Source organism: Lynx canadensis, chromosome B2 (assembly GCF_007474595.2).
Source record: "Lynx canadensis isolate LIC74 chromosome B2, mLynCan4.pri.v2, whole genome shotgun sequence".
Classification (NCBI taxonomy): domain Eukaryota; kingdom Metazoa; phylum Chordata; class Mammalia; order Carnivora; family Felidae; genus Lynx; species Lynx canadensis.
Window position 1 is genome coordinate 44,804,775 of NC_044307.1, and position 26,939 is coordinate 44,831,713.

General features: G+C 43.0%; 1 protein-coding gene across 2 annotated transcripts; it reads left to right on the forward strand.

Moving 5' to 3' along the window:
* Positions 1–6,970: 6,970 nt before the first annotated feature.
* Positions 6,971–22,745, forward strand: TDRD6 (tudor domain containing 6). 2 transcript variants are annotated; one of them, XM_030315653.1, is made up of 4 exons: positions 6,971–13,070; positions 15,354–15,478; positions 17,673–17,762; positions 22,148–22,745. In XM_030315653.1, the coding sequence occupies exons 1-4, from the start codon at positions 6,971–6,973 to the stop codon at positions 22,169–22,171; spliced, it is 6,339 nt and encodes a 2,112-aa protein (XP_030171513.1). In that variant the 3' UTR covers positions 22,172–22,745. The 2 variants fall into 2 exon arrangements, with proteins under 2 accessions (XP_030171513.1, XP_030171514.1); XM_030315654.1 differs by lacking the exon at positions 17,673–17,762.
* Positions 22,746–26,939: the final 4,194 nt, after the last annotated feature.

Here is a 26,939-nt window from a genome sequence, read left to right on the forward strand (position 1 = left end):
CTCACGGACCGCGAGATCGTGACCTGGCTGAAGTCGGACGCTTAACCGACTGCGCCACCCAGGCGCCCCAGGGAGATTTTAAATGTAAAAAAATGCTATTCTGCCATCATCTTCAATTTTTTTTTTTTTTTAATTTTTTTTTTCAACGTTTATTTATTTTTGGGACAGAGAGAGACAGAGCATGAACGGGGGAGGGGCAGAGAGAGAAGGAGACACAGAATCGGAAACAGGCTCCAGGCTCTGAGCCATCAGCCCAGAGCCTGACGCGGGGCTCGAACTCACGGACCGCGAGATCGTGACCTGGCTGAAGTCGGACGCTTAACCGACTGCGCCACCCAGGCGCCCCAATCATCTTCAATTTTTTAACCACAACATTTATTTACAGTCAAAATAGTTATACATGTTCTTCTCTGTTTGTGAAAACAGATTACCTCCACTGGAAAAAAAAATGTGTATTTTAATACATGAGGGTTAAAAATTGGGTGGGAGGAGGGAAGTATTCAATTCTCTTCTCCTCAGTTAAACTAGGATTCTTTAAAACTGATTACCAAACAAATATATGTTATTATTAAATGCCAGGTAATGTGGAGGAATGATTGAGCTTGAATTCTAAAGACCTTTATCCAACTCAGGTTCTACTTATGACAAAGTAGTATAACTAGATTAAGTCCTTTCACTTCTCTTGATTTCCATTCCTTTATAAGATGAAGTGCTGGAACTCTAGAATCTTCTAGAATCTTAACTCGCACATACTTGAAGGGGGCCATTATGTTGATGTCATGTGGAAAAAAAAAACGAGATTAAAAATTTGTTGGGATTTGCTTTTTCCTGAATTTGATTAACTTCTCATATTTCAAGCTTGGTTAAGGTTTACCCAGACCTTAAAGTACAATACAAATTTTTATATAGATGGCCTGCGTCATGGGAAAATCCTCCCTCACAGAGTGGCAGACTCTTCTTCCTTTAAGCAATTCTGGACACGTCACTCTACGTTCTTACCTTCAGCTGCTCCTCATACACACATAATAAAGGCACAAATCTTTAATACCACGTCCGAGCCCCTCTCAATCTGACTCCAAGCCATCTTCCTAACCTTTGCATTTCACCGCATACCTGCACTCCACCTTCTTGCAAAGGCATTCCTCCACTTCTTTCTCTGGAGCTGTTCTTCACTTGGCCGCTTCTCATGCCACGTTCCCACTGTGTGCTCCCATCACCACTGCCCATTCATCCTCATGTTGGGGTTAAAGCCTACTTTAATATCTAGAATGACCTCCGGAGACTTCCACATTTGCAACACCTCTGTGCTCCCATTGCCTCCCCTCCTAAGAACACATGACTGTGTATATGGATTTATGCCTCCTTCCCCCCTACAGAATGAACTGCTTGCAAGCAAGGACCATGTAATACATCTCTCTTTCTCTTAAAACTCCAAATAGAAGCCACTCAGAAGGTATTTGTTGCATTCAGAGAATTTTTGGGGGGTGGAGAGAGAAAAACATTTATGCACACACAGGATTCTTTAAAAACGATTCCCCCCAAAATATATATTACTAAATGCCAGGTCGTGTGGAGGAATGATTGAGCATGAATTCTAAAGACCTTACATCCATAAAAACTCATGTGTTGTTTTCCTCCTACCTTCAGAATAATTGTGTTGGGTCAGTAACACTTGATTTCATGAGATTCTTCACCAAACTGTTTAGCTGCATTTTCAAAAGATCGTGTGTTTTTGAACATACGTAATTATCACAATGTTTACGAAGTAGTCATCAGTTTAATAGCTATTCCACAAAACTCTAGGGTTTAACGCGAAGTATTTGGTGAGTTAATAGTTAATAATGGGACAAGTTTATATTATTCATTTTAGAGTGTGTATGGAAATTACATCACTATTTTGGCCTTCGTTGGTGCCATACAAATGCACATTTACCCGCTCAAGTGTTTTATTATTTCTGAATTTTGAGGAATACGTGATTATTTTTCTCTCCCCATACTTTACCCCCAACAGGCTGCTGTGATTGTCAACAGCAGCGGGAGCCACTTTGAAGGTTTGATAAAAGCAGATGAAGAGGCTTAAAGATGTCTGTTTGCTGAAAATATCTGGTAACAAACAGGAATATATGTGAGTAAATATAGCGCATTATTCTGATTTTTAAAATAAATGTTTTAAAAACGCCTGATGGGTTGTAAAAGGTTTTGTTGTGTCCTGGTGCGGCTTTGCCCTGGTGTTATTTTTAAATGATGATAATAAATTTAGAGATGATTTTTAAGTCTTAATCTTTACTTTTCACAACTGAAATAAAAACAGGCTTAATTTAGATGTCAGCTTTGAAATGTTAGCAAAAAGGATGCTCATACCTTGTCACTACAAGCTTGTTAATTTATAATAAATCCAGCTCTGCCATTGACCCAGTTTTCCTATTAATTCGGTTCTGCTGGGACTAGAAAGGATATCTAATAAATTACAGTGATGGACATGATCACTGGCTGAGGACCGAAGAGGAAAATAACACTGGATTCCTTGAAACATTGGAGAATCAGCTCTCCTTTTTAAATACCATATTTTACTTTGATTTCAAAATACTATTCCCTCCTGCTGCTTCCTATTTTGCAGTCTCTATTGGCTATTTCTTTGCTGCACAGTACTTAAATTTTGGTTCTTCGGGGTTCTGTTCTTGGCCCTCTTGCCAATTGTCACTCTCTCTGTCTCTCGGGAGAGTCCTGCAGTTCTGTGACTCCAGCTACTACACTTAGGCTGGGAATTCGTGAACATTTACCATTACTCAAGAAATGGCAGATGCTCCCATCATCTGTCTTCCTGGTTCTTACTCATTCTCAAGTTTTGATCATGTTCCCTCAGTTGCCAACTATATACCTCCTCCAGGAGGGCCACAGTCCTTGTGAGCTGAACTTTCCCAATATTACAACAGTACTTTTTGTACACATCCTTCCTCCCTGTCCTTTAAAATCTGGTCCTGCTCCAGGATTCTCTGTGGCACTACAAGCTCACCAACACAACCAAGAAACCTCAGGACAGCCCTGACTTTTTATTATTATTATTATTATTATTATTATTATTGTCCCAAATGCTTAAATCTATTTATAAAAAAAGACCACTACAGGCCAACGTCTTTAATGAACATAGGTGCAAAATTCATGAGTACCACTTCATATCCATGAGGATGGCTGTTAAAAACAACAACAGAAAATAACAAGTGCTGGTGAGAACGTGGGGAAACGTGGCTGATGAGAATGTAAAACTATACAAAACAGTGTACAGGTTCCTCAAAAAAAAACTGAACATAGCATTATCGTATGACCCAGCCATCCGGGTCTAGGACCCTACCCCAAAGAATTGAAATCAGGGACTTGAACAGCTACTTGCACACCAATGTCCAGAGCAGCAGTTTTCACAGAGCCAAAAGGTGGAAACCCAGATGTCTGCTGACAGACGATGTATGAAGGGATAAACAAAATGGTGTGTGTGTGTGTGTGTGTGTGTGTGCGCACACACAATGTGATATTACTCCACCTTAAAAAGCAAGGGAATTCTGAGACATGCTGCAACATGGATGAATCTTAAAAACATGGTGCCGAGTGAAGTAAGCCAGGCAGAAATGGACACAGACCGTATGATCCTACTTATGCGAGATAACCCGGGGTAACCGAATTCATAGAAAGGAGAATCGTGGTTACTAATGGGCTGGAATGGGAGAGAATGAGAAGTCTGTGTTTAATGGCTACAGAGTTTGGGATGAGGAAAACGTTCTGGAGATGGATGGTGGTAGCAGGAGCTTAATCCTCACGGCACAGTGGTCTGATTTTTTAAGCTCCCTGTCCAGCAGAGCAATGCAGGGCAAATAAAGCTACTTCCCCCAGACACAGAAGAGGGGGGGGGACATTGGGAACATCTGGGAGGATGGGAGGAACAGGTTCTCAGCCCATTATAGCCACATGATATGCCCTGACATTCAGGAGTCAAGGCACTGAGCCATGGAAGGAGGTTAGGAGACAAGTTCAACAGAAGACAAGTCATTTCCTCTATCTACAGCCCTGTGGTCTCTGTAAGGGTTTGGTTATACTGCTTGAGCTGAAACAGAGAATTGAAACCTCCATTATTCTGTGGGATGATCAAACAATTCCAGATGATAATAAGACCATTTTATAATGAACTCCTTCCTTCCACCATAAAGGACACAGTGCCAGATAATCTGCTTATTCTCTTGTTCAACATTTATTGCGTGCTGACTAAAAGTCCAGTACTGTGCTAGGCACTGAGAATATAAAAAATGAGAGGAGTTCTTGCCTTTAAGAAGTTCATACTGGGGTAAAAAGAAACAGTAAACAATTGCATGGTGTGACATCATATGTCACAAAAACTAAATGTAACAGAGGGGACGGGGGCTAGCCAGTTCTGCCTGGGTGAATAGTAGAGTCATGAAGAAGAGACATTTGAGCTACATCTTGCTATATTTTTTTAACGTTTATTTTTGAGAAGGAGAGAGAGAGCACACGCGGGGGCAGGGGCAGGGAGACAGAGACACAGAATCTGAAGCAGGCTCCAGGCTCTGAGCTGTCAGCACAGAGCCTGACGTGGGGCTGGAACCACAAACTGGGAGATCATGACCTGAGCCGAAGTCGGAAGCTTAACCGACTGAACCACCCAGGTACCCCTAGATCTTGCTAGATGTTTTTAAATCAAATGTTTTTCTTCCATCATGAATATAAAACATTACAGAAAAATTGGAAACTGAAACTGAATTGTCAAGGAATGTTTATCAGATAAAAATCTAACTTCTTAAGGAAACCAAATGATTCTTGTATTTATTCATCCAGCAAGTACTTACTGTGTCAGCCCCATGTTAGGTGCCAGGAATGCAACCAACAGTTATTGCCACAAGGAGTGTTTTAAGTTGGTGGGATGCCAAAGTGCTCAAAGCCAACTGCAACACAATGTGAAAGTGCCATTAAAAGTATGGGGGGAGGGGCACCTTGGTGGCTCAGTCGGTTAAATGTCCGACTTCAGCTCAGGTCATGATCTCATGGTTGGTGGGTTCAAGCCCCATGTCGGACTCTGTGCTGACAGCTCAGAGCCTGGAGCCTGCCTCAGATTCTGTATCTCCTTCTTTCTCTGAATCTCTCTCTCTCTCTCTCAAAAATAAAAATAGACATTAAAAAAAATTAAAAAAAAAAAGTATGGGGGGAGAAGGCTGGGGGGATACTCAGTCCCTAGTCCCCTCAGACTGGGGGTCCCCTCAGTCCCTAGAGCATGTGCCTCTTGATCCCAGGGTTCTGAGTTGAAACCCCACCTAGAGCTTACTTTAAAAAAATAAATATTAAAAAAAAAAAAAACTTGAAAGAAGTAAGCATGGGAGGTTTCGGCAGAAGGAGGTTACTTCTAACCTGGATAGATTGAAAACGCTGAGATTTAATAGCCCAGGATTGTATTAAGAACTGTCTTGATTTTATTTACATTGTATTTGATGGTATTTCTTTTTCTTTTTTCTTGTTTTAATTTTTTTTCATGTTTATTTTTTGAAATAGAGAGAGAGCAGGGGAGGGGCAGAGAGAGAGAGAGAGAGAGAAGCACAGAGTCTGAAGCAGGTGCAGGCTCTGAGCTGTCAGCACACAGCTGGGAAGGACAGGAGAACCCACAAACCGTGAGATCATGACCTGGGTGAAGACCCACCCTTAACCGACTGAGCCACCCAGGCGCCCCTTGATGATATTTCAAAATGTGAAGGAGTGACACGAGAAACTCCCACGAACGTGACTGGCTTTGCGAATGAACAAAAATCTATTCTAGGCATATGTCTGGGAGCTACACACAGTCCCCCCCCCCCACCACCACCCTGCACTTTCCCCTTCCACTCCCTCCCCCTGCAGTCTTCTAAGGCTTATCTTGCTAAGATTTCAATGAGGGAACAGAACAAGAGGACAGCCAAGAGGTCCCCTGCAGTAGTAGATACAGCAAGATACCAAGGCGTGTTTCTTCCGTTCCTCCAGACCTCCTTTTGTTAAGTCCGGTTCTGCGCTAGCCCTGTGGGTAAAAGAATAAATGCCTGCAAAACCGAGAAGCCGGAATTAGGCCAAAAAAGCAGAGCAAGTCAAGCCCAGTAGCTGTGGGGAAGATGGAACAGTCTCCAAATACATTCATACTTTATTGTCACCCTCTTAACAACTTCATCAATTCAAGCGACTAAACAGGTTCAAGAAGAGGGTAAGCAACTTGCTCAAGGTCACAACACCGAATGGGGAATCGGCGGCACGCAAGCACCCCGCCCGCGGGGCGCAGGGGCATCCCGGTCGGCCTCCGCCCTGGAGCCCCGGGCCCTCTGAGCGTTCGGCCCTAACGCCCGGGCACGTGCCCTCAGCGCCCCCAGGTCTCCTCCCGTTCCTCCGGAGCCTAGCACGGGCACACGGGGCTCCAGCAGCACTAGGTGGACGGCCAAGCGCCTGCCCCCCTTCGGTGTCGCTCCCCACCCCCACCCCCACCCCCACCCCGCCCTCCGCCAGGCCCGCCCACTGCGCCCTCCGCGGCGGAAGGCGCTCTTTCGAGAAGTAGGTTGGATCGCGACCCCGACACCCCGTGGCCCCGGGAACAGCCCTCCCAGCCCCTTCGGCCAAGCCGCAGGCCTCGCCCCGCGCCGCGCCGCGCCGGGGCCCAGCTCCCCCGCGCCTCGCCGAGCCCGCGGGCCCGGCCGGCCTCCCGCGCCCAGAAGCGGGGCGCCACGCGCTGCAAATGCATGCGCGGCGCGAACGCGGCGGTTGGTCCCGCCGCCGGTCTTACCAGTCGGCGCGAGTCCCGGAGACCCGGCGTCGGAGACCTTGCCTTCGGGCCGCCTCGCCGGGCGTCCTTCCCGGTCCCTCTGTGCCCGGAGCCTGGGGCCGTGGGGCCGTCCCTCCCGCGGCACGGGCGCGGGGGCGCTGGCGGCTGGGTGCGCCAGCGCGGAACCGCGCCGCGGAGATGTCCTCGACGCCCGGTCTGCCCACCCCGGGGACCTCGCTGGTCCTGCGGGTGTCGTTCGTGGACGTGCGCCCTGAGGTGATCCCCGTGCAGCTCTGGGGGCTGGTGGGCGAGCGGCGGGAGGAGTACTTGCGCCTGAACCGGGAGATTCAGGAAGCGGCGGCCACGCGCCTCCCGTGGGCGCCGGGCAGCGCCACGGCCTCTCCGGGCGAGCTGTGCCTGGTGCAGGTGGGGCTCGTATGGCACCGCTGCCGCGTGGTCAGCCAGCAGGCGCAGGAGAGCCGCGTCTTCCTGCTCGACGAGGGCCGCACCGTCACGGCGGACGCGGGCTCCCTGGCGCCGGGGCGCAGCGAGTTCTTCCACCTGCCCTCCGAGGTGCTGGGCTGCGTGCTGGCCGGCCTGGTGCCGGAGGGCGGCGGCGGCGCGGGCGGGGGCGAGCCCCAGCACTGGCCGCCCGGCGCCGTGGACTTCCTCAGCAGCCTGCAGGGCGGGCAGGTGCACGGGCGCGTGCTGGACGTGCTGCTGCTCCATCGCCTGGTCCTTCTGGAGGCGCCCGGGCTGTCGCAGCAGATGCAGGAGCTCAGCCTGGCGCGGCGGGTGCCCGACAGCCTCTTCCGCTCGCTGCTCAAGCGCTACCTGACGGCGGCCGCTGCCGGCCTACGCTTGGGGGCCCGGGTCCTCCCGCGAGTCCCTCCGAAGCAGGAGCACCCTGGCCTGGACTATTTCTACCCGCAGCTGCAGCTGGGCGTGACGGAGCCGGTGGTGGTGACCCAGGTGTGCCACCCCCACCGCATTCACTGCCAGCTCCGGAGCCTCTCGCAGGAGATCCACCGCCTGTCCGAGAGCATGGCCCAGATATACTGGGGTTCCACGGGGACGGGGGATGAGAACTCTCCCAGTGCCACCCGGGAGGAGAGGGAGGAGAGCCCAGACAAGCCTGGCTCTCCGTGTGCCTCCTGTGGGTTGGACGGACATTGGTACAGAGCGCTCTTGTTGGAGACGTTTCGGCCCCAGCGCTGTGCCCAGGTGCTCCACGTAGACTGTGGAAGGAAGGAGTTAGTGAGCTGCAGCAGTCTCCGCTACTTGCTGCCCGAGTATTTTCGAATGCCCGTGGTGACCTACCCCTGTGCCTTGTATGGGCTCTGGGACGGTGGGAGAGGCTGGTCTCGGTCACAGGTGGGTGACCTGAAGACACTGATACTGGGCCAGGCGGTGAATGCAAAGATTGAATTTTACTGTTCCTTTGAGCACGTGTATTATGTCACTCTGTATGGAGAAGATGGGACCAACCTGAACTGTGTATTCGGGCTACAGTCCTGTTGCCTGGCCGACCAATTCCTGCAGAGCCAGGGAAGGGAGGAGGAGGAGGAGGAGGAAGGGGAAGAAGAGGAGGAAGAGGAGAAGGGCCAAGCCACAGCTCTTCAGTCTCAGTCTCCTGCTGAAGAAGCGGATGAAGAGATTCCACTCCCGGCCTTAAGATCTACCAGGTTGAAGATAAATGCCTTCTATGATGCCCAGGTAGAGTTTGTTAAAAATCCGTCCGAGTTTTGGATTAGGTTGAGGAAGCACAACGGCACCTTCAGCAAGCTGATGAGGAGGATGTGCAGTTTCTATTCCTCAGCCAGTAAGCTGGAGGGGGTGGTGTTGAAACCCAAACCCAATGACCTTTGCTGTGTCAAATGGAAAGAGAACGGCTATTATCGGGCCATGGTCAGCAGATTAGATGACAAGAGTGTGGCCGTATTCCTAGTTGACCGGGGCAGTTTGGAAAATGTGGATTGGTACGACGTGAGGATGCTGCTTCCTCAGTTTAGACGACTGCCAGTGTTGGCTCTGAGGTGCACGCTGGCCGATATTTGGCCTTTGGGGGAAAGCTGGAGCCAGGAGGCAGTTTCCTTTTTCAAAAAGACTGTGCTCCACAAAGAATTGGTTATCCATGTCCTTGATAAGCAGGATAAGCAATATGTTATTGAGATTCTCGATGAATCAAGAACAGGGGAAGAAAACATTAGTAAGGTAATGGCTCAAGCCGGATATGCAAAGTATCAGGAATTTGAAACACAGGAGAACATTCCCGTAAGTGCCCATTCTCCAGGGCGTGTTTCAAACCATTTTCCTGCCGAGAATAACAAAATCTCTGCTGCCAAGAGGGGAGACGTAGAACAGAAGGCCCAGAGAGACAGCACAACTAGCTCTGTTGCAGAAATTGTGACTGATCCACCAGTCGCTGCAGATACCCCGGCTGGACTAGTGGTGCAGGAGAAGGAAAAAAGAGTATCTGTTTATTCTCCTCTAGTGCCGAACTTCCTGGAAATTACGCCAGACTCTTCTTGTAAAGGAGAGGTGAGAGTCGGAAGTACAGTAGGAGTCAAAGTGGCTTCTGTTGAAAACCCCGGCTACTTCTGGTGCCAGCTGACCAGGAACATTCAAGACTTTAAAACTTTGATGTGTGATATCCAGGACTACTGCGAGAATACAGCTGCTCCTTACCAGGGGACCGCCCCCGCTTGTCTGGCAAAACGCACGGTCAATGGAAAATGGTCCAGAGCTGTGATCCGCGGGGCACAATCTTCACAGTGCGTCAGAGTAAAGTTTGTAGATTATGGAGACGAAGATATGGTGGCTGTGAAGAATATTTGCTCAATTAGTGAAGAGTTTCTCAAGGTTAAGGCTCAGGCTTTTCGGTGCAGTCTATATAATTTAATTCAACCAACGGGTCAAAATCCTTTTGCTTGGAATGAAAAGGCAATCCAAGCTTTTAGGGAATTTGTAGACAGCGCCTGGGAAGACAATCTCGAATTGAAATGCACAGTATTTGCTTTGGCTTCAGCGCATGACGAAGAGCTGTTTAACATAGTGGATTTGCTAACACCGTTTCAGAGTGCCTGCCACTTTTTGGTAGAAAAGAGACTCGCAAGGCCAGTGAAACTTCAGAAGCCCCTGGAGTCCTCCGTTCAGCTACATTCTTACTACTATTCGACACACGAGATGAAAATCGGAAGTGAAGAATTGGTGTATATAACGCATGTCGATGACCCTTGGACATTTTATTGCCAACTGGGAAGAAACGCAAATATTTTAGAACAGTTGTCCTGTAATATTACACAATTGAGTAAAGTTTTGCCGAATTTAAAAACATCCCCCTTGACCCCTGGAACCTTGTGCCTTGCCAAGTACACTGATGGAAACTGGTATAGGGGGATGATAATAGGAAAAGAACCAAAGAAAGTCTTTTTTGTTGATTTTGGAAACATTTATGTGGTAACCAGCGATGATCTGCTTCCGCTACCTAGGGATGCGTATGATGTCTTACTTCTGCCCATGCAAGCTGTTAAGTGTTCATTGTCTGACATACCCGATCACATACCAGACGAAATTACAACATGGTTCCAGGAGACTGTTTTAGATAAGTCATTGAAGGCTTTGGTGGTGGCAAAAGATCCAGATGGGAGACTGATTATAGAACTCTATGACGACAGTATCCAAATCAACGCTAATATCAATGAGAAGTTAGGGTTACTTGGCTACAGGGGTGGGACAAGAAAAAAAGAAGAGAGCAAAGATCTCACCACCATGACAGAAACTCTTGAAGTAAAGAAGGAAAATCTCAAGTTGTCACCTACGGAGTATTCAAGTAAATCAGTAGAGAACTCTGCGTTACGTAGCATGGAGATCTTGGGAGAACCACACAAATCTAAGACCAGCCCAGCATGTAGGGAAACCAAGCTTTTACGAGGTTTGACAAAGACAAACTTAGTCGCTCAGTATCAGGACTCCGTGGGAAATAAAGATAATCAAATGTGTCCCTTCACAGCCGAGAAGAAAGAAGAAGGTTCTGCTGAGTCGCCTTCGAAAGCCACAAGACTAGAAGCTACCCTTTCAGAGAGAAACATAGGAGATTCGTGTAACAAAGATTTGCCTCTAAAATTTTCTGAGCTCCCTCAGAAGATTATAATGCCTGGCTTTAAAACAGTGGTGTATGTTTCCCACATAAATGACCTTTCAGACTTTTATGTTCAACTAACAGAAGATGAAGCTGAAATCACTAGTCTTTCAGAGAGATTAAATGATGTTAGGACCAGGCCAGAATTTTATTCAGGTCCACCTTTGCAGAGAGGAGATGTAACATGCGCCATTTTTCCAGAAGACAGTTTGTGGTATCGGGCTGTGGTCAGGGAACAACAACCCAATGACCTTCTGTGTGTACAGTTTATAGATTATGGCAATGTTTCTGTGGTCCATACTAACAAGATAGGTAAGCTGGACCTTCTTAACGCACTGGTACCAGCCCTGTGCATTCACTGCTCCTTGAGAGGACTTTGGGTTCCCGAGATTTTAAACTGTAAGGCAGTGACGCGTTACTTTTCCCGAAGGACAGATGAGGTTCAAATAAGATGTGAATTTGTTCAATTCCAAGACAGATGGGAAGTTATTCTTGCTGATGAACATGGGATCATAGCAGAAGACATGATTAGCAGATATGCTTTCAGTGACAAATCTCAAGTAGGACTTTCTGACCAAATCATTAAAGGTGCCTGTTCAAAGTCTGTCCACAAAACAGACATTGGCACTTCACTGTTTCTTAACTGGTACAACCCAAAGATGAAGACGATAAGAGCATATGCCACTGTGATAGATGGACCTGAATATTTTTGGTGTCAATTTGCTGATACCGAGAAACTTCAGTTTTTAGAAGTAGAAGTACAAACCGCTGGAGAGCAAGTAACGGCTTGGAGAAGTTGTGTCCCATGCCCTCATATTGGAGATCCTTGCATAGTGAGATATAGAGAAGATGGGCATTATTACAGGGCACTTATCACCAATATTTGTGATGATTATCTGGTATCTGTCAGGCTTGTGGACTTTGGAAACATCGAAGACTGCGTGGACCCCAAAGCACTCTGGAATATTCCTTCTGAACTCTTGGTGGTTCCCATGCAAGCCTTTCCATGTTGCCTCTCAGGATTTAATATTTCAGAAGGTGCGTGCCGTCAAGAGGGAAATGACTATTTTTATGAAATAGTAACAGAAGATGTGTTGGAGATAACAATATTAGAAATCAAAAGGGATGTTTGTAATATCCCTTTAGCAATCGTTGACTTGAAAAGCAAAGGCGAAAGTATTAATCAGAAGATGAAGAAATATTCTAAGATTGGCATTAGTAACAGTGATCTGCCCTATGAAAAACATGACCCGGAGATAAAGGGAGCTCTTGGGTCCCTCAGTCCTGAGGTTGGATTTAAGAAACCAAGTAGTAAAGCTGGACAAGAGAAAGCCCTATATGTCGAGTCACAGACAGATGAGCTCTCTGAAAGAATTGAAAAAGATTTAAACATCACCGAAGCCAAACCAACTAAGTTCTATGACCCTGACACTGACAACATTTTTGAAGCTTTCGAAAAGCCACGCAAAGATAAAATAGGCATCGAGGTACTGGAAGGTAAAAGAGAGTGCCATTTGGTTGACAAAGCAAAGTTTGATGATAAATACCTCATGACGGGATTTAACACGTTACTACCACTGCAGGCTAGTGAAACAAAGGAGATATTAGAACTGAACTCACTTGAGGTGCCACTTTCTCCTGATGATGAATCAAAAGAGTTCCTGGAGCTGGAGTCCATTGAGTTACAGCATTCTCTAGTCGGGGATGAAGAAAAAGAGCCAGGCCGGGTGCCTCCACTTGTGCCCCTCCCCCAGGGCTGTGACACAGAAGCCACCCTGCATCCATTTACAGCGCAGCTTCCCCTCAACTGTGAATCTGAGAAACAGCCGGAACTAGAATTACCCACAGCCCAGCTGTGTTTAGACGACAAAATAAACCCTTTGTCTCTACGAGTCGGTCAGAGAGCCCAAGACCCCACGTGTGCTGAGGACGCAAGGAAGTCAAGTTGTATGGAATGTTTTGACGACCAGCCTAGGTTACCCTTGCACCTACACGGAATGAATTGCGATCCCAACAGGCAAGTTGAAATGAACATATATAAAGAAGAATTTACAGAGTACAAAAGCAGAGATGCCATTTCACCACTGACTTTGTTCTCCGAAGAAGAATTCAGAGACGGAAGGAAGCGCAATAATGCTTTACAAGATCATGTCTCAGGTATGTAATTTCTTATACTTTTACTTAACTTAGTGTTTTTCAAAAAATACCTACTTGTATTAAAGACGATAATTCTTATTTACTTTTTGCCTTGTTTTTTTCTTAATTCATTTTTGGGGGAAAAGATTAAAACCTGAAAAGAGAATAAGATTTGGATTTCATGACGAGCATTTTAAATGTGGGGAGATGAAGTTGCGAAATCAATGTAGAACCATACCTTGTAGGCTGGATGAAATGCTGCTAAATTATTAATTTTGTGTTTAAAATGCTTAGAATCAGTGTTTCCAAAATGTAATCATGTTTCAAGTGCAAGCAAATAATCTTTAAAATCAAAAGTTCCGTTTTTTGGTAAGTCTTAAAAAAACATGTTGTTCCTTTGCTAAGCACTACTGTAGGCGTGAATTGACGATAGGGATCATTTTTGCAGAGTTTTCAAATTTAACCATTTTGTTCATGCATACACCTTGTCATTTATTTAGAAACCCCTAAACAAACACTAGATTTGGGGAGCTTATAGTAACCAAGCAAGAGACCAGCCAGGAGTAAATATTGGAGAAAATTTATTATGAACTTTTTAAGTAAACTACATGTATGGCTGTTTTCTTTCTACTTAATAAGATTTAAAAGTTACATGAAATGGGGGCCCCTGGGTGGCTCAGTTGGCTGAGCATCCAACTCTTGATTTGGGCTCAGGTCGTGATCCCGGAGTCGTGGGACTGAGCCCCACGTCTGGCTCCGCGCTGAGCATGGAGTGTGTTTAAGATTCTCACACTCTAAATTAAACAAGCAAACAAAAAAAAAAAAAAAAAAAAAAAGCAAACAAACAAAACAAAGTTACACGAAATGCCTAACTTTTAGGGTTTGGGAAATAATCAATGTTAGACTTCTTATGTGTCAATTTTTACTTACTATCATTATTATTATTATTTTTTTTATCTGAGAGAGAGAATGTGTCCCGGGGGGTGGGGGGAGGGTGGGCAGAGGGGGGGAGAGAGAGAGAACCTTAGATGGTCTCCATGCTCAGCACAGAGCTCGATCCCAAGACCCTGGGATCATGAGCTGAGCCGAAATCAAGGGTTGGACGCTGAACCGACCGAGCCAGGTGCCCCATATGTCAATTTTTAGATTATTAAATTTGAGCCATCGTACAAAATAGAGAAAACAGTAGTCTGGGGAGAATGAAAATCTCCCATATCACCGTAAGCCTGCCACTATTAAAGCTGCAGTGCACTTCTTTCCTGTTGTCTTTCACCCTGTGTCTATTTACATACAGTTTAAAGAACTAAATAGAAATCATATTATCGGGGCGCCTGGGTGGCTTCGTCGGTCAAACATCCGACTTCGGCTCAGGTCATGATCTCACAGTCCGTGAGTTCGAGCCCCGCGTCGGGCTCTGTGCTGACAGCTCAGAGCCTGGAGCCTGTTTCGGGTTCTGTGTCTCCCTCTCTCTCTGCCCCTCCCCTGTTCATGCTCTGTCTCTCTCTGTCTCAAAAATAAATAAACGTTAAAAAAATTAAAAAAAAATCATATTATCATAGTGTCACATCCTGCATTTTAATCCCTTAAACATGTTTTCAAAATATTTTAACTCTCTAGGATTCCATTCAGTGGCTGTACTACAATTCATTTAAATATTATCCTAGGTTTTTAGTCCCCCTTGCCACATTTTATTAATAATAAGTAATAGCTCTGTGATAAGAATATCTACCAATTTGTAATATGCTGCTTCAGAAACAGCTGTTGTAACCATAGACCACATCGCATGTGGCAACAATAACCAGCTGCCAACAGTAGTTTCGAATTCAGGAATCAGATTCATATTCTTTTTTTTTTTTAATGTTTTACTTATTTTTGAGAAAGAGAGAGAGACAGAGCATAAGCGAGGGAGGGGCAGAGAGAGAGGGACACAGAATCCAGAGCAGGCTCCAGGCTCTGAGCTGTCGGCACAGAGCCCGACGCGGGGCTCTACCTCACAAGCGCTGAGATCATGACCTGAGCCGAAGTTGGACACCCAACCAACTGAGCCACCCAGGCGCCCCCAGATTCATATTCTTAAAAGACGCATCACATCATGCTGGTATTTTTTGAAGAAAGCGATAAGGAATTTTATTGGGAAAGGGCCCTGGAAGAATTTAAAATGAAATCCAGGAAAAGATACAGACTGAGACCATCCATGACAGTGATTATATAGGAATAGTCAATGCAGACAAGAAAATGCTTTGCTTGTGTATTTAACATCAAGGGATTAAGAGGTACACGCTGAGTCTTTATTCAATTTGGCAGCTCAAGCAGAGAAGACCTACACTCTGGAAGGATTTGCCGTTGGATCCAAGTGTGTTGTGTGGTCAAGTCTAAGAAACACATGGTCTAAATGTGAGATTCTGGAAATAGGTGAAGAAGGCACAAGGGTAAGTGAAATGGAAGCACTTTATCTCAAAAGATACTTTGGAGACTGTTGAGGAAATTTTAGCCAACTTCACCAGACTAGAAAATGCTCTTGAACAGACGTTTACCTGATCATTCCCCTTAAAATTTGGTGCAGTGCAGAACTCATCTCGAAGATCAGATGTAAGCATCCTGGCAAGAAATCATCGCTGACTCTTGTATCTCCATTGCCTCTGAAATCCTATCAGTCACCAAATCCTATCAGTCACACTTTCCACTTCTTATCACTTAGTTAAAACTTTTTACACCTACTGTCACTGCCTTGGTATGAAGTCCCTTATTTTACAAGTGGATTACTCTATTAGCCTATTTTGGTTTACTTCTTCTAGTGTTCCTTCAGCTGACTCTCTACACTATCGGTGTGACACTTGTCAGATGCAAATCTGACGACAGAATTCCTGTGTGTAACACTCCTTGGGGACGTCCAGTTGATTGAGTTTCTCCTGTGGTCCCAAAAAACCACCTGTGTCAGAATCACCTGGTGGGTTTCTTAAGCTGTCGATTCCTGCACCTTGCCCTGGCTGGCTACTGCAGAATTTCTGGGGGTAGGACCAGGAACGAGCATTCTCTTACCATTAAAATTTGAGAGCCACTGGTCTAGGATAGAAAAGCCAAGCCATGCTCACTAACATGGCATGGTCCTCTAGGGGACCTGAGGTCTTCTAGGGCTGAGTGTCCGTATTCTTCTCCAGTCTTAGGTTTACTCCTTTATGTTTTGTAACTTATATTGGATGGGCACCAAATTGCTCGCTCTCTCTTATATATATCATTCCACAGGGCTTCTTCAATATATTTAATAATGCAGATCCAGTCACTTGTATTCTATCCCCCTCCCATACTGGCTCATTTTCACTTTTATTTTTATTTTGTTATTATTTTATTTTTAGATAGGCCTTATTTTTGGAAGAGTTTTAGGTTGCAGAAAAATCATGAAGATAGTACAAAGACACCTAATTTCCACTATTTTTTTTTTTTAATTTTACATCCAAATTAGTGCAACAACGATTTCAGGAGTAGATTCCTTAGTGCCCCTTAGCCATTTAGTCCATCCCCCCTCCCACACCCCTCCCGTAACCCTCAGCTGGTTCTCCGTATTTATGAGTCTCTTCTGTTTTGTCCCCCTCCCTTGTTTTTACATTATTTTTGTTTCCCTTCCCTTATGTTCATCTGTTTTGTCTCTTAAAGTCCTCATATGAGTGAAGTCATAGGATTTTTGTCTTTCTCTGACCGACTAATTTCACTTAGCATCATACCCTCCAGTTCCATCCATGTAGTTGCAATATTTTTATTTTTTTGAGAGAGGAGAGAGTGTGAGCAGGAGAGAGGGACAGAGGGAGAGAGAGAATGAATCTTTTTTTTTTTTTTTTTTTTTTATTTATTTTTGGGACAGAGAGAGACAGAGCATGAACGGGGGAGGGGCAGAGAGAGAGGGAGACACAGAATCGGAAACAGGCTCCAGGCTCCGAGCCATCAGCCCGGAGCCCGACGCGGGGCTCGAACTCCCGGACCGCGAGATCGTGACCTGGCTGAAGCCGGACGCTTAACCGACTGCGCCACCCAGGCGCCCCTGAGAGAATGAATCTTAAACAGGCTCTGTGCTCAGCGAGGAGACCAATGCAGGGCTTAATCCCATGACCCTGGAATCATGGCCTGAGCTGAAATCAAGAACCAGACTCTCGCCAACTGATCCACCTGAGTGGCCCGATTTTCACTTATTTTTGGAAGATTTTCATTGCGTCTTCATTTTCCTTTTGCATTGCCTCGTCCAGGGAGCATTCACTAGCATTATTTCTAAGTCTCTCCATCTCTTCACCCTCCCCACACACCAAAAACTTTATACCTATATTATATTCCCATTTCTCCTGCTACAGAGGTCTGTACTTACTACGATGTAATGATCTGCTTAGAGATCTGTTTCTCCACAAAATGTTGAGCTTCTTAAGATCTGATTTTTAGCTACCTTTGATATCTAGGCATGCTCAATATGTTTTTTGAACAGAAGTTCCATAGAGTTAAAAGCGTAAAGTTGAAGTTTAATAAAATTATTTTCATTGCCTTTTGAGGTATTTCGGTTGAAGAAGGATTGCTAGGGTCCATAAATCAGTTACAGTTTTTGGAAACTACCAAGTTTTATTAAATACCTTTTTTCTCTTGTAGGTTTTGAACCTTTCAAATGGTATGGAGGAGATAGTGAACCCTGAGAATGTCTGGAATGGCATACCCAAATTAGATAAGAGTCCATCTGAGGTATGGATATAAATACTAACTAATGAGAGCATTGTGTCTCATTTTGAAAGGTAATTTAAACTATTTCCAAAGCCCTTGTGTTTGGGAATAATCAAGAAAAAAGAATACTAATACTGGAATTAATGACAGTGAAAAGCAGCAATAACAAAATCAGTGATTCTGGACTTTATGCCAAGTATCCCTTTGGGCAAACTGGTTATTAATGTTTTCTACCTTGATTTGGGGGAGAGGGGGATTTTAAAAATGAAAATTGTTTGGTGTCTGAGATCTTTATAAAATACACCTGATGTAGAAAATCTGGAAAAATGGCAAATTTGAAACAAAGTATCTATCATCTATAATACATCTATCTAAGACAAAGAGCTTGATCGGTTTCATTTTATTTCATAATTTTTCTGTTTATATGGAATGTACATATGTCATCGACATATTTTGTGCATAATTGATTTCATTCTGCATACAGTTTTATATTTTGTGTTCTGTGTTCTATATTTTATATTTTGTGTTCAATTTCCCATGCCATTATAATATCTGGGCATTTGAGTTTATTCTGTTTGACATTTGTTGACGTTTTTACTTTAAAATATGTATCTGATAGTTCCAATATCTGGTCACCTCAGGGCTTGCCATCTACTGATCACCTTGAAATATGATTAGCTTTTCCTAGTTGTTTGTATGTTGAGTAATTTTGGATTATGTCCCAAATGTTTTGAACATTATGTTGCAAGACTTTGGATCCTATGAAAATCTTCTAGAAAATATTGAGGGGCGCCTGGGTGGCGCAGTCGGTTAAGCGTCCGACATCAGCCAGGTCACGATCTCGCGGTCCGTGAGTTCGAGCCCCGCGTCAGGCTCCGGGCTGATGGCTCGGAGCCTGGAGCCTGTTTCCGATTCTGTGTCTCCCTCTCTCTCTGCCCCTCCCCCGTTCATGCTCTGTCTCTCTCTGTCCCAAAAATAAATAAACGTTGGGAAAAAAAAAAAAATTAAAAAAAAAAAAAAAGAAAATATTGAAGTCTTTATTTTAGCAGGTGGTCAACCCAGTTGGGTTCATACCACAAGTTCTGTCTCTCCTTCTTTGCTTGTGGGTTCCAATGTCAGTTTAGTTTTCAGAGACTTTGCTTTGGTGTTTGCATCCGCCCAGAGCATAAGCCTCCCAGGGTCTTAGGTAGCAGTTTATATAGTAGATCGGGTGTTAAAGATTGCTATGCTTAGTTGGTTCTCTTCTGCATATGCATAGTTGAGGGTTGACCTTGGGATTTATATCAGTTCATTTATAGTATTAGGGATTCATATTTTTCAATTCCTTTTCTCTCTGAGATTTCCTCCACACTTGCTGGCCTCAAGGATCTTCTTTATTATTATTATTATTATTATTATTAATGTTTATTCATTTTTGAGAGACACAGAGTGTGAGTGGGAGAGGGGCAGAGAGAGAGGGAGACACAGAATCTGAAGCAGGCTCTAGGCTCTGAGCTGTCAACAGAGAGCCCGACGCAGGGCTCGAACTCAAGAACTGTGAGATCATGACCTGAGCCGAAGTTGAGCGCTTAACTGACTGAGCCACCCAGGTGTCCCTCAAGGATCTTCTTTAATCCAGCTCCTAGGGGCTCTTTTTCTTGCTCCTCTAGACAGAGAGCATGTTTCTCTCAAGGTTTCCTTCTTTGCTGTCATGCAATTCTGTTTGACTGAGCCTGCCTTTGGAGTGAAGCAGAGAGAGAAACAAGAAAAATCAATCCCCACCCCCCCCATTTCCAGATAACAAACAGCCCTTTTCCCGTTCCACTGGTCAGAGTCTTCTCTCAGACTTTCAGTTGGGGCTGCTCTCATGACAGGGTCAGAAGGTAAAAAAGAAAAATAGTGAAGAGATTTCCCATTCATTCGTCACTTTCTAGCATTCAGGGGGCCTCTTTTCCCAATCTGCTGGCTAGAAATAGGGATCTCCCTCAGAGTTTTGCCATCCACACAGGCTGGGCAGCTCTGATTTGGTCCAGGCTCAAGTCAAAACTAAGAGACAAAGAAGGAAAAAAATAAGGAAAGGAAAGGAGAGGAGAGGAGAGGAATGAAGAGGAGAGGAATGAAGAGGAGAGGAGAGGAGAGGAGAGGAGAGGAGAGGAGAGGAGAGGAATGAAGAGAAGAGGAGAGAAGGAGGGGAGGGGAGGGAGGAGGAAGAAGGAAGGAAGGAAGGAAGGAAGGAAGGAAGGAAGGAAGGAAGGAAGGAGGGAAGGAAAGAAACATCTGTGAATCCACCCCTGTTATGAGTCATTATTCAGGTTTTTACTTCAGTCCTCAATCTGCCTGTTCCTATTTACTTTTCAGAGCCCACGGTTACTTTTTGTATACTTTCCAGAATTTTTAGTTGTAGCAAATATAAGAGAGGCAGGCTATAGTCAACTCACTCCATCTTGGCCACAGCCAGAAGGCCATAGTTGCATAATCTTATATGACACAAATGGTCAGTCATTTGTTAAACCATTTCTTGTAGTGGTGCACATTTAGGTCATTTGAAATTTTTCCACTGTGAAAAACCACTGAACATCTTTCTTCACCTTCTTATATTAATTTCATGTTTTTTTTACTTGTCAAAAATAACAGCTTGCTTCACTTAGGTTGCGTAAGTATTTACTGAAGTTTTTCTTTTACATTCTGATCTTTTCCATTCATTACTTTTCAAGAATCCACAGCCAAATGCATAGATGTACACATATGGGATTCTATTTGGATAAACTACCCTATGCCTGCCAAATAGTGAACTATGTAAGGCAACTCAGAGTGTTCATAAAATAGTATAGACACAACTGGCTTTTACATCAGTTAACAAATATAGAAGCTACTTATGGATAAGGCTTTACTTTTTAAATTTTGGTTATTAATTTTATTTATTAAATGATCCTTTCCTCAAATTTGAAGGAACTCTTAGATATGTGTCTACAAATAAGCTGGTTTTCCTTTACAAGCGGATATTGTGAGGTATTAAATTATGCATGACTTTTTTGGTCAAGTCACTGTGATCTGATTGCATTTTTTAAGGATTTTTTTTTTTTTGTATCTGAGAGATTTCATTTTATTGTAAGAATATGTCTCATGAATCAATTTCTGTATAGACTTCATACATACACACAATGCTATTATTTGTTGAAAGGAATATAGGAGAAATATCCCTCTTCAGTAAGTCTTTAGTAAAGGAACTGTGGCTCACCGTGGATAATGTGTTTGCATAGGAGCCCTTTGAGAAAGGCATCAGACACCAAAGTTGTGGGAGATTGGGAGCTGAAAATTGGAAAAGGCTACTTTACTCCCGGTATGGGACGCTCCAGTAGAGATGTTCCAGAGAAATGAGTATTGGAAGGATAGAAAATGTTCTTGGGTGATTCTTCACTACAAAATCAGATTGCCACACTTTCAAGAGGCTTAGTTTTTCATTGTTTACCATTTTTTTCTGGTTTATCTACCGTCCCTTTCTGATTGTAATCATTTTGTGTCTGTAATAAAGAATTGGTGGTAATCCAAAGGTTCCTTTTGTTAGGCTGTATTCCAGACAGTGGGGAAAGATCTCTACTTCATGTCATTGGATTAGACTACAATTGAAGGTGATTTGTGTCTTTAAAAGAAAATAGCTTTTATCAACAGATTGCCAAACCGTAAAGGTACCATTATTCTGAATCCTCAAACAAAAATGGTTTATCAATTTCCTTGGATGTTAGTAGTAGAAAATATTTAGCTAAAAATGTTAAATGTGCATCTGGGAATAAATAACGAAGAAGAGGATTTCTTGAAATATCATAGAAAATTTGTTTGTGGGTTGAATTAATCTTGAAAGTTAAGTTGTGAATATGATAAATTTATATTTTAAAGGATTTTAAAGAATTTTCTCAGCGTTGACTAGCTCATACATTCAAGTGACCTTCATATATTAAATGATCTCTCAGAATTTCTTTCTGGGTTTTTAGTTTATCTCGTGATAAGATTCAATTTGTTGGAAGTTACTGGTTATTGCATGATCTTGTTCATAAGTAGCACATGGTCCTTAGAAGTGAGGTACATTGAGAGTGAAATCCGCTCTTGGTGGCTTTCCCATTATTTGAAAAATACATACTAGTGAAAGAGAACAAAGGACTGTTCAGTTATCAGCTTTACTAACATCATTCTAGAAAAATATAAAATATGCCAGTTATATATTTTAGAGAAACTTTGATAATAGGTAGAGTGTGAGAACCAAAATGCTAAAAGACAAAAAACATTTCTGTAGGAATAATTCTCCATAGAATAATTCTCACCATTTTCAAAGGACATTAAATTTGTTGTGGTAGCACTCGTGTAGATAATTTTCTTGTTTTTCTTTCTCAACTTGAGGTTTCTCTCTCCTCTCTCTCTCTCTTTTTTTCCAGAAAAGGGGTCTGGAGGTGATATAGATTTAACCGTGGATCCATAGACGTGGCCAATCTGTCCGAAACTGCTCTTAAACATGTGGCATCTTGCCCAGACCGACAGAGTATTTGAGCAAGTTGAGAGCATATGATCACAAGAAGTTGTCATTTTTGAAAACTCTGATATGCACTGAAAACAAAATAGATCTCAGGGCCACTACGAAATGTATTTATAGTGGTTTTGCCGTACATATGGATCTGGGATCTTTCTTCTCCCTTTAAATATGTTATGTTTCTAATCAGTTAAGTGGATTTATTTTGCTAAACAATATGCTAACACATTACTCAAATTAAAAAAAAAAAAAAAACACAACAACCCACCCCTAGTTCTGTTTCTTTTGAATATAGTGTTTAAATTAAAATACAAAATGCTAGGTTTATGGCAAGTATATTATATGATACTACTTATAGGGATGGCTTTGTTAGCAATAACTCCTTCAGATTTTTGTTTTGTTTCTGAGCTTTGTCTTGTTGGTCTAGTTAACATTTGATCAATATTCTGTTTTATTTTGGAAGTATTCTAATATGACATAATATTTGAATAAAGTTTCTCCTTAAAGGTGTGGTAGTCTCATTTTATTAAAAAGGAGGGGCGCTGGGGTGGCTCAGTCAGTTAAGATTCCGATTCTTAGTCTTGGCTCAGGTCATGATCTCACAGTTCCTGAGATCAAGCCCCACATCGGGCTCTATGCTGATTGTGCAGAGCCTGCTTGGGATTCTCTCTTTCCCTCTCTCTGTCCCTCTCCGACTTGTTCTCTTTCCCTCCCTCCCTCTCTCTCAAAATAAATAAATAAATAAATAAATAAATAGACTTAAAAAAAATAAAAAGGAGGGGTGCCTGGGCAGCTCAGTCGGTTAAGCGTCTGACTCTCATAATCTCATGGCTCATGAGTTCAAGCCCTGCATCAGGCTCTGTGCTGACAGATCAGAGCCTGGAGCCTGCTCTGGATTCTGTGACTCCCTCTCTCTCTCTCTGCCCCTCCCCTGCTCATGCTCTGTCTCTCAAAAAATAAATGAATGTTAAAAAAATTTTTTTTAAGTTAAAAAGGAAATATGGGACACAGCAAAGGCAGTCATAAGAGGGAAGTATATAGCAATCCAGGCCTTCCTAAAGAAGGAAGAAATGTCTCAAACATATAATCTAACCTTACACCTAAAGGAGCTGGAAAAAGAACTGCAAATAAAATCCAAAACCAGCAGAAGAAGGGAAATAATAAAGATTAGAGCAGAAATCAATGATAGAAAAATCAAAAAAACAGTAGAACAGATCAACGAAACTAGGGGCTGTTTCTTTGAAAGAATTAACAAAATTGACAAGCCCCTAGCCAGGCTTATCAAAAAGAAAAAGGACCTAAATAAATAAAATCATGAATGAAAGAGGACAGATCACAACCAACACTGCAGAAATACAAACAATAATAAGAGAATATTATGAGCAATTATATGCCAACAAATTGGGCAATCCGGAAGAAAAGGATAAATTCCTAGAAACATATAAACTACCAAAACTGAAACAGGAAGAAACAGAAGATTTGAATAGACCCACAATCAGTAAAAATATGTTGAGTCTGTAATCAAAAATCTCCCAACAAACAAAGAGTCCAGGGCTGGATGACTTCCCAGGGGAATTCTACCAAACATTTAAGGAAGAGTTAATACCTATTCTTTTGAAACTGTTCCAAAAAATAGAAATGGAAGGAAAACTTCCAAACTCATTCTATTAGCCCAGTATTACCTTGATTCCAAAACCAGACAGAGACCCCACTAAAAAAGAATTACAGACCAGAGACCCCACTAAAAAAGAATTACAGACCAATTTCCTTGATGAACATGGATGCAAAAATTCTCAACAAGGTACTAGGAAAATGAATCCCATAATACATTAAAAGAATTATTCACCACAATCAGCTGGGATTTATTCCCGTGCTGCAAGGGTGGTTCAATATCCACAAATCAATCAATGTGGTACATCACATTAATAGAAGAAAAGATAAGAACCATACGATCCTCTCAATAGATGCTGAAAAAGCGTTTGACAAAATACAACATCCTTTCTTTATAAAAACCCTCAAGAAAGTAGGGATACAAGGAACATACCTCAACATCATAAAGACCATATACGAAAGACCCACAGCTAATAGCTATCATCCTCGATGGGAAAAAATGAGAGCTTTCCCCCTAAGGTCAGGGACATGACAGGGATGTCCACTCTCACCACTGTTGTTCAACATAGTACTGGAAGTCCTAGCCTCAGCAATCAGACAACAAAATGAAATAAAAGGCATCCAAATTGACAAGGAAAAAGTCAAACTTTCACTCTTCACAGACAACATGATACTCTGTGGAAAACCTGAAAGAATCCACCAAAAAACTGCTGGAACTGGCCCTTGAATTCAGCAAAGTTGCAGGATATAAAATCAACATACACAACTGTTGCATTTATATACACCAATAATGAAGCAGCAGAAAGAGAAATCAAGGAATCTATCCCATTTATGATTACACCAAAGCCCATAAGATACCTAGGAATAAACCTAACCAAAGAAGTAAAAGATCTGTACACTGAAACTATAGAATACTTATGAAAGAAGCTGAAGAAGACACAAAGAAATGGAAAAACATTCCATACTCATGGATAGGAAGACCAAATATTGTTAAAATAGCAATGCTAACCAAAGCAATCCACACATGCAGTGCAATCCTTATCCAAACAATACTACCATTCTTCACAGAACTAGTACAAACAATTCTAAAATTTGTATGGTACCAGAAAAGACCCCAAATAGCCAAAGTAATGTTGAAAATGAAAACCAGAGCTGGAGGCATCATAATCCCAGACTTAAAGCTGTATTACAAAGCTATAATCATCAAGACAGTATGGTACTGGCACAAAATCAGACATACAGATCGTTGGAACAGAACACAAAACCCAGAAACGGACCCACAAATATATGGCAAACTAATCTTTGACAAAGAATGAAAGAGTATCCCATGGAAAAAAGACAGGCTCTTCAGCAAATGGTGTTGGGAAAACCGGACAGCGACATGCAGAAGAATGAACGTGGACCAGCTGCTTACACTATACACAAATAAACTCAAAATGGATGAAAGACCTAAATGTAAGACAAGAAACCATCAAAATCCTACAGGAGCAAACACGCAACCTCTTTGACCTTGGCCACAGCAACTTCTTACTAGGTATGTCTCCAGAGGCAAGGGGAATTTTTGGGACCTTATCAAGAACAAAAGCTTCTGCACAGAGAAGGAAACAATCAGCAAAACTAAAAGCAACCGATGGAATGGGAGAAGATATTTGCAAATGACATCAGATAAAGGGTTAGTATCCAAAATCTATAAAGAACTTATCAAACTCAACAGTCAAAACCCAAATAATCCAGTGAAGAAATGGGCAGAAGACATGAACAGGCACTTTTCCAATGAAGACATCCGGATGGATAACAGACACATGAAAAGATGCTCAACGTCACTCATCATCAGGGAAACACAGACCAAAACCACAATGAGATACAGTTGTGAGGACACTTGTCAGAATGGCAAAAATTAACAACTCAGGAAACAGTAGATGTTGGGAGGGATGCAGAGAAAGGGGAGCCCTTTTGTACTGAGAATGAACACTGGTGCATCCATTTGGAAAACAGTATGGAGGTTCCTCACAAAAATTAAAAATATAACTATGACCTAGCAGTTGCGCTATAAGGATTTTATCTAAAGGACACAAAAATGCTGATTCAAAGGGGCACATGTACCCCAATGTTTATAGCAGTGCTATCAACGATAGCCAAATTATGGAAAGAGCCCAAATGTCCATTGACTGATAAATGGATAAAGCAGATGTGTATATACAATGGAATATTACGCGGCACTCAAAAAGAATGAAATCTTGCCATTTGCAACAACGTGGATGGAACTAGAGTGTCTAATGCTAAGTGAAGTAAGTCAGAGACAGATAAATATATTTCACTCATATGTGGAATTTAAGAAACAAAACAGATGAACATGAACATATGGGAGGAAAAAATTAATAAGATAAAAACAGAGAGGGAGGCAACAATAACAGACTCTTTTTTTAAAAGCGTATTTATTTTTTGAAAAGGAGGGAGGGAGGAAGGGAGAGAGACAGAGAAAGAGCAGGGGAGGGGCGGAGAGAGAGGGAGAGAGAGAGAATCCCAAACAGGCTCCACGCTGTCAGCACAGAGCCTGAGGCGGGTTCAAACTCACGAACTGTGAGATCATGACCTGAGTCAAAATCAAGAGTTGGATGCTTAACTGACCAAGCCACCCAGGTGCCCCAAGAGGCTCTTAAATACTGAGAACAAACTGGGGTTGCTGGAAGGGTGGGTGGGGGATTTATGGATTTATGGATGATAGGCATTAAGGAGTGCACTTGTTGGGACTGGCAATAGGTATTATACATAAGTGATGAATCACTAAATTCTACTCCCGAAACTAATACTACACTATATGCTAACTAACTTGAATTTAAATTAAAAAAAGAGAAGAAAAGAAAAATTCCCTGTAAACTCACATTAGCATTGTTCATGTAAAAAACCTGAAATGGGGCCCCTGGGTGGCTCGGTTGGTTAAGTGTCCAACTCTTGTTTTCTGCTCAGGTCATGATTTCATGGTTTGTGAGTTTGAGCCCCGTGTCAGGCCCTCTCTCTTCCCCTCCCCTACTTGTTCTCTCACTCTCTCAAAATAAATAAACTTCAAAAAAATTAAAAAATCGGAAATA